The sequence below is a fragment of the Babylonia areolata genome, chromosome 31 (genome assembly GCF_041734735.1).
Source record: "Babylonia areolata isolate BAREFJ2019XMU chromosome 31, ASM4173473v1, whole genome shotgun sequence".
Lineage (NCBI taxonomy): Eukaryota > Metazoa > Mollusca > Gastropoda > Neogastropoda > Buccinidae > Babylonia > Babylonia areolata.
Window position 1 is genome coordinate 30,514,803 of NC_134906.1, and position 7,500 is coordinate 30,522,302.

The window sequence follows — 7,500 nt, forward strand, 5'->3', positions numbered from 1 at the left end:
TGAGTGTATGTGTGTGTCTGTGTGTATGTGCGTGTGTGTGTGTGTGTGTGTGTGTGTGTGTGTCTGTGTGTGTGTGTGTCTGTGTGTCTGTTTCCGTGTCTGTGTCTGTGTGTCTCTGTGTGCGTTTTTGTGTATGCTTTATTGATATTGTCTCTTTGTGTGTCTTTGAGACACAGAAAGAGAGAGAGGAGAGAGAGAGGGGGGGAGGGAGAAAGTAAGAATGTGTGTGTGTGTGTGTGTTTCTGCACTTATGACATTGACAAAAATAAACACACTAAAATGTAGGGCAGAAAATCACATGATCAGACAATAAAATGATGATAAAGAGAGTAAGAATAAAAAATAAAAATCACAAGAAGAGTGACTCCATTCCTACCACAATAATCTTCTCTCCTCCACTAAACACACACACACACACACACACACACACACACACACACACACACACACACACACACGCACGCACGCACGCACGCACGCACGCACACACATCATCATCATCATGGCCTGGCTTCGCTGACGAAGATCTAGGAAGGGCGTTGTCCACGTCTGATGCAGGCACGCTCATGGCTGACAAGGCCAATGCGGGAAAAGCAGAGTCGGCCGCAGCGGTTGCAAGGGAAAGTCTGGTCTGGATTCGCGGCTGCAGCGTCGTGGTTCTTCCTCCTTCTGCGTTTGTCCTCAAGGCTGGCCCTGCGGTTGTTTTCGAAGGAGGAGACAGCTTGGTGGATGGTGCGTCGCCAGGTCTCTCAATCAGCGGCTACTGCGGACCACTGGCGATGGTCAATGTGACAGGCACCGAGAGCTTTCTTCAAGGAGTCTTTGTATCTCTTCTTGGGTGCTCCTCTGTCACGGTGGCCAGTGGACAGTTCGCCATACAGCGCGATCTTGGGCAGGCGGTGGTCCTCCATCCTGGACACGTGCCCTGCCCAACGTAGCTGGGCCTTTAGCAGCACTGCCTCGATGCTGATAGTCTTTGCCTGCTCCAGGACCTCGACATTTGTGATGTAGTCACTCCAGTGGATGCTGGGGATGGTGCGAAGGCAGCGCTGGTGAAAGCGATCAAGCAGTCGTATGTGGTGCCGGTAGGTGACCCAGGTTTCGGAGCCATACAACAGGGTGGGCAGTACAACAGCTCTGTACACGCTGATCTTTGTGTCTTTCTTCAGGTGTTTGTTGTTCCACACTCTCTTGTACAGCCTGCCGAATGCGCTGTTTGCCTTTGCAAGTCTGTTGTCGATCTCCTTGTCGATCTTGGCGTCAGACGAGATGGTGCAGCCTAGGTAGCTGAACTGGTGGACCGACTCAGCTCTGTCTCACCGATGTTGATGTGAGGAGCGTGGAATTCTTCCCGTGGGGCAGGCTGGTGGAGAACTTCCGTCTTTTTCAGACTGACTTCTAGGCCGAAGAGCTGCGCAGCCTCTGCGAAGCAGGACGTTATACGCTGCAGGGCCGCTTCTGTATGGGCGACGAGGGCAGCATCGTCGGCAAACAGAAGCTCTCTGATGAGTTGCTCCAGTGTCTTGGTGTGGGCCTGTAGCCGCCTCAGGTTGAATTGGCTGCCATCAGTGCGGTATCTGATGAAGATACCGTCGTCGTCGCCAGGATCTTCAGTGGCCTGTTGGAGCATCATGCTGAAGAAGATCGTGAAGAGGGTCGGCGCGAGGACACAACCTTGTTTCACTCCATTTCCAATTGGGAAGGGCTCCGAAAGGTCGTTGCTGTGTCTGACCTGTCCACGCTGTTCCTCATGTAGTTGGATGACCATGCTGAGGAATTTTGGGGGGCATCCTAGACGTTTCATGATCTCCCACAGACCTTTTCTGCTCACGGTGTCGAAAGCTTTCGTGAGATCGACGAATGTCGCATACAGTCCTTTGTTCTGTTCCCGACATTTTTCTTGTAGCTGTCTGAGAACGAAGACCATGTCAGTGGTGCCTCTGTTGGCTCTAAAGCCACACTGACTCTCTGGGAGATGTTCTTCGGCGATAGTAGGCACCAGCCGATTTAGGAGGACTCTGGCGAGGATCTTGCCTGCGATGGAGAGCAGAGTTATCCCCCTGTAGTTGGAGCAGTCCGACTTTTCTCCCTTGTTTTTATACAGGGTGATGATGACTGCGTCACGGAGGTCCTGTGGTAGTTTGCCTTGCTCCCAGCAGCAGACAAAGAGGTTGTGGAGTTTGGAGTGTAGTGCTGGGCCTCCATTCTTCCACGCCTCCGGCGGAATTCCGTCAACCCCTGCTGCCTTGCCACATTTCAGCTGTTCAATGGCCTTGACAGTCTCTTCTAGGGTTGGTTGCTCGTCCAGTTGTAATTTCACTGGCTGTTGTGGGATGCGGAGAATTGCCGAGTCTTGAACCGTGCGGTTGGCGCTGAAGAGGGCCTGGAAATGTTCCGACCACCTGTTCAGGATCGACGTCTTGTCTGTGAAGAGCGCCTGGCCGTCTGCGCTGCGCAAAGGACTCTGGACCTGGTATGAGGGACCGTACACCGCCTTCAAGGCTTCGTATAAGCCCCGGTAGTCACCAGTGTCTGCACAAAGCTGAGCCCTCTCTGCCAGGTTGGTCCACGCACACACACACAAACACACACACGCACACACAAATAATCTCTCTCTCTCTCTCTCTCTCTCTCTCTCTCTCTCTCTCTCTCTCTCCTTTCACACACACACTCACACACAGGGTATTTAGCTGCATATGAACGATGGTATTTGGGGAATCTTCAAATTTCTGTCATAAATACTTATCAGTATCTTGGTTTATTCCTTTCCACAAAACTTAGTTTTACGTTTGCTTGTCGAAACCTTGTTAGTAAAGGGAAACGAGCGGTCGTGAGCATATTACAATTATTATATAAGTATGAAAGTAATTCTGTTAGATTGTTTTTTAAATTGTTTGATGTTCAAGCCCAGCCTATAGTACAGTACGGTGCTGAGATTTGGGGGTTGGATAAGGGGTACGAGATAGAAAAACTACATTTGTTTGCTATGAAGAGGTTTTTGCAGGTGGACAGAAGAACGCCAAATGACTTAGTTTACGGTGAGCTTGGTAGGTATCCGATTTATATTAATTCATATGTAAAATGTATTAGGTATTGGTTAAAACTGGTTCAAATGAATGAATGCAGATTGCCTGCTCAAGCTTATAAAGTGTTATTTGATTTGGATGCCAGGGGAAGGGTAACATGGGTGACTAGCATTCGAAAATGTTTATGTAGTAATGGTTTTGCATTTGTATGGCTTAATCAAGGGGTTGGATGTGTTCATGATTTTCTTGTTTGCTTTAAACAGCGTATGGTTGACTGTAGATGGCAGGGGTAAAACGACCATGTACAAAATAGTGAAAGATTTTCTTTGTTCAGATTGTTTAAAAGGAATCATTTCACAGAACCATATTTAGCAAAAAATATTAACCGAGTCATCAGATGTACTTTAACAAGGTTTCGTTTTGGTGTATCTGATATCAACGTACACAGTAAAAGACACAAGCCCAGCACTGTAAACGATATGGTATGTCCGTTGTGTAGATCTGCAAAAGAAGATGAAGTCCATTTCGTATTATGTTGTCCTGTATTAGATGATTTGAGACAAATATATATTCCGTTGAGATATTATAACAGACCAAGTAAGTTTCGGTTAGTATTACTTCTGTCTTCTACAAATGATAACGTTTTTTCGAATCTTGCCATATTTATCTATAAGTCATTAAAACGACGGAGTTTCATGATTGGTTAAAGAGAACAGAGCTTTGAGCATACACGTTGTAAGATTATATTCATATGCAAATCTATTTTTACAAAATATGTAATCACCCCTTCAAATGGGGCCATGGCCTTATTGAATAAACTTTCGTTTCGTTTCCTTTCACACACACACTCACACACACACATGCACACACACACACGCGCGCGCGCGAGCACATAATGAGAACACACACACACATACATACATACATACGCATACACATACACTTGTATGTACACAGACGCAGATACATGCAAACACACATAGACAAACACGTTGATATGCACAAGAATGCTTGCACACCTCTCTCTCTCTCTCCCCTCTCTCTGTCTCTCTTTGTCTCTCTCTGTCTCTCTCTTTCTCTGTCTCTCTCTCTTCCACACACACACACACACACACACACACACACACACACACACACACACACACACACACAATGTATTGTCACTTTACCTTAAAAGAAGAGTGAGGAAAGGAAAGTCTCTGCTGGTTGGTTTTCCTTTCAATGTATCAACCAATCGGCAGAACTGTCCTGTCGCCAAGTAAAAGCTGATCTTCACAACAGTGGAAGGAGGGGGGAGAAAGGGGAAGGGGGTGTTAACTTCACAACAGGGGAAGGAGGGGGGAGAAAGGGGAAGGGGGGTGTTAACTTCACAACAGGGGAAGGAGGGGGGGGAGGGGAAGGGGGGTGTTAACTTCACAACAGGGGAAGGAGGGGGGGGAGGGGAAGGGGGGTGTTAACTTCACAACAGGGGAAGGAGGGGGGGGGAAGGGGAAGGGGGTGTTAACTTCACAACAGGGGAAGGAGGGGGGGAGAAAGGGGAAGGGGGGTGTTAACTTCACAACAGGGGAAGGAGGGGGGAGAAAGGGGAAGGAGGGGGGAGAAAGGGGAAGGGGGTGTTAACTTCACACCACCCCCTCCCTCCCTGCACCTGTGGTCGATTTTTTTAACAACAAAGAATGATTCAGACTCACCTGATTTGCTCTTCTTCTTTGGCAGTTTCTTTCGTTATGGACAGACACATTTATAGGCAGACAGACAGACAGACAGATTTATAGGCAGACAGACAGACAGACAGATTTTAGACAGACAGACAGACAGACAGATTTATAGGCAGACAGACAGACAGACAGACAGATTTATAGGCAGACAGACAGACAGACAGATTTTAGACAGACAGACAGACAGATTTATAGGCAGACAGACAGACAGACAGATTTTAGACAGACAGACAGACAGATTTATAGGCAGACAGACAGACAGACAGATTTTAGACAGACAGACAGACAGATTTATAGGCAGACAGACAGACAGACAGATTTATAGGCAGACAGACATTCAGACAGATTTTAGACAGACAGACAGACAGACACATTTATAGGCAGACAGACAGACAGACAGATTTTAGACAGACAGACAGACAGATTTATAGGCAGACAGACAGACAGACAGATTTTAGACAGACAGACAGACAGACAGATTTATAGGCAGACAGACAGACAGACAGATTTATAGGCAGACAGACAGACAGACAGATTTTAGACAGACAGACAGACAGATTTATAGGCAGACAGACAGACAGACAGATTTTAGACAGACAGACAGACAGACACATTTATAGGCAGACAGACAGACAGACAGATTTTAGACAAACAGACAGACAGACACATTTATAGGCAGACAGACAGACAGACAGATTTTAGACAAACAGACAGACAGACAGATTTATAGACAGACAGACACACAGACAGACAGATTTATAGACAGACAGACAGATTTATAGACAGACAGACAGACAGAGTTATAGACAGACAAACAGACAGATTTATAGACAGACAGACACACAGACAGACTGACAGATTTATAGGGAGACAGACAAACAGATTTATCGACAGACAGACAGATTTATAGACAGACAGATTTATAGACAGACGGATAGACAGACAGACAGACAGATTTATAGACAGACAGACAGACGGATTTATATACAGACAGACAGATAGCCAGACAGATTTATAGACAGACAGATAGACAGACAGACAGATTTACAGACAGACAAACACACAGACAGACAGATTTATAGGCAGACAGACAGACAGACAGACAGACAGACAGATTTATAGGCAGACAGACAGACAGACAGACAGACAGATTTATAGGCAGACAGACAGACAGACAGACAGATATATAGATAGATAGATAACGGATGGATAGTGTGTGTGTGTGTGTGTGTGTGTGTGTGTGTGTGTGTGTGTGTGTGTGTGTGCTTTGTTGATATTGTCTGTCTGTGTGAATTTGAGACACAAGGTGAGTAAGAGAGAGAGAGAGAGAGAGGGGGGGGGGGGGAGAAGCAAGAGAGTGTGTGTTTCCACACGCATGACAGAGATAAACAGACACAAAAGTAGGACAGACAAGCACGTGATCAGACAATACAATGATATACAGAGAATAACGATACAAATTTTACAGCACAAAAAGAGTTCCTCTCCACCCCACCCCCCTCCCCAACCCCCAACACACCATCTCCACACACACAATAATCCTCTCCCCTCCACCACACACACACACACACACACACACACACACACACACACACAATGGGAATACAAGGGGATTTCCCTTCTGATAAATCCTTTATTTCAACCAATGGGCAGAGCTGTGATATCGCGAGTTGCATCCTGATGTCTTAGCTTACTTTCTCTGTGTGTGTGTGTGTGTGTGTGTGTGTGTGTGTGCGCGCGCGCTTAGAGTTGACTTCATCAAGACTTTGCGCCTTATGAATACTATTATTATTAGTAGTAGTAGTATTTTTATGTATTTACCTGGGATTTTTTCTTTGTTTGTTTTTTGTTTGTTTGTGTTTTTTGTGTTTGTTTGTTTTTTAAAGGCCTGACTAAGCGCATTGGGTTAAACTGCTGGTCAGGCATCTGCTTGGCAGATGTGGTGTAGTGTATATGGATTTGACCGAACGCAGTGACGCCTCCTTGAGCTACTGATACTGATACTGATACTGATACTGATACTCGTGTGTGTGTGTATCTGTCAGGCACAGAGAGAGAGAAAGTAAGAGCGTGTGTGTGTTTCTACACGTATGACAGTGACAGAGATAAACAGACAAAAAAGTAGGGCAGACAAGCACATGATCAGACAATAAATGATGATAAAGAGAGTACAGATAAAAATTAATAGAACAAAAAGAAATCCTCTCCATCCCCCCTCCCCCAACCCACCACCCCCCATCCCCACACACACAATAATCCTCTCCTCTCCACACACACACACACACACAGACACACACACAGACACACACAGACACACACACACACACACACACACACACACACACACACACACACAATGGGAATACAAGGGGATTTCCCTTCTGATAAATCCTTTATCTCAACGAATGGGCAGAGCTCTGATATCGCGAGTTGCACCCTGATCTGAACAACAGGGGAAGGGGTGGAGGAGGAGGAAGTGGGTCTCTAACTCCTCCCCACCCCCACTCTCCCTCCCTGTATCTGTGTTTTGCTCTAGGGGAGGATTCAGATTGATCTGTGTTGCCTGTCTTAGCTTACTTTGTGTGTGTGTGTGTGTGTGTGTGCGTGTGTGTGTGTGTGTGTTCGTGTGTGTGTGTGTGTGTGTGTGTGTGTGTGTGTGTGCGTGTGTGTGTGTGTGCACATGCTCAGAGTTGACTTCATCAAGATTTTACGCCTTAACTCTTTCCATACGAACGGCGAAAGAGACGACGTTAACA

At 46.3% G+C, this 7,500-nt stretch overlaps 1 protein-coding gene across 2 annotated transcripts in view; it reads left to right on the plus strand.

Annotated features, from left to right (window-relative positions):
• Window positions 1-2,017: 2,017 nt before the first annotated feature.
• LOC143276011 (ciliary microtubule inner protein 2B-like) overlaps window positions 2,018-7,500 on the plus strand; it is a 32,272-nt gene continuing 26,789 nt past the window's right edge. The window contains exon 1 of one of the 2 annotated variants that reach the window (XM_076580386.1): window positions 2,018-2,560. In XM_076580386.1, coding sequence (XP_076436501.1) covers window positions 2,476-2,560 — 85 coding nt within the window. In that variant the 5' untranslated portion in view covers window positions 2,018-2,475. The remainder of the gene's footprint in view (window positions 2,561-7,500) is intronic. The other variant, XM_076580387.1, reaches the window with a different exon arrangement.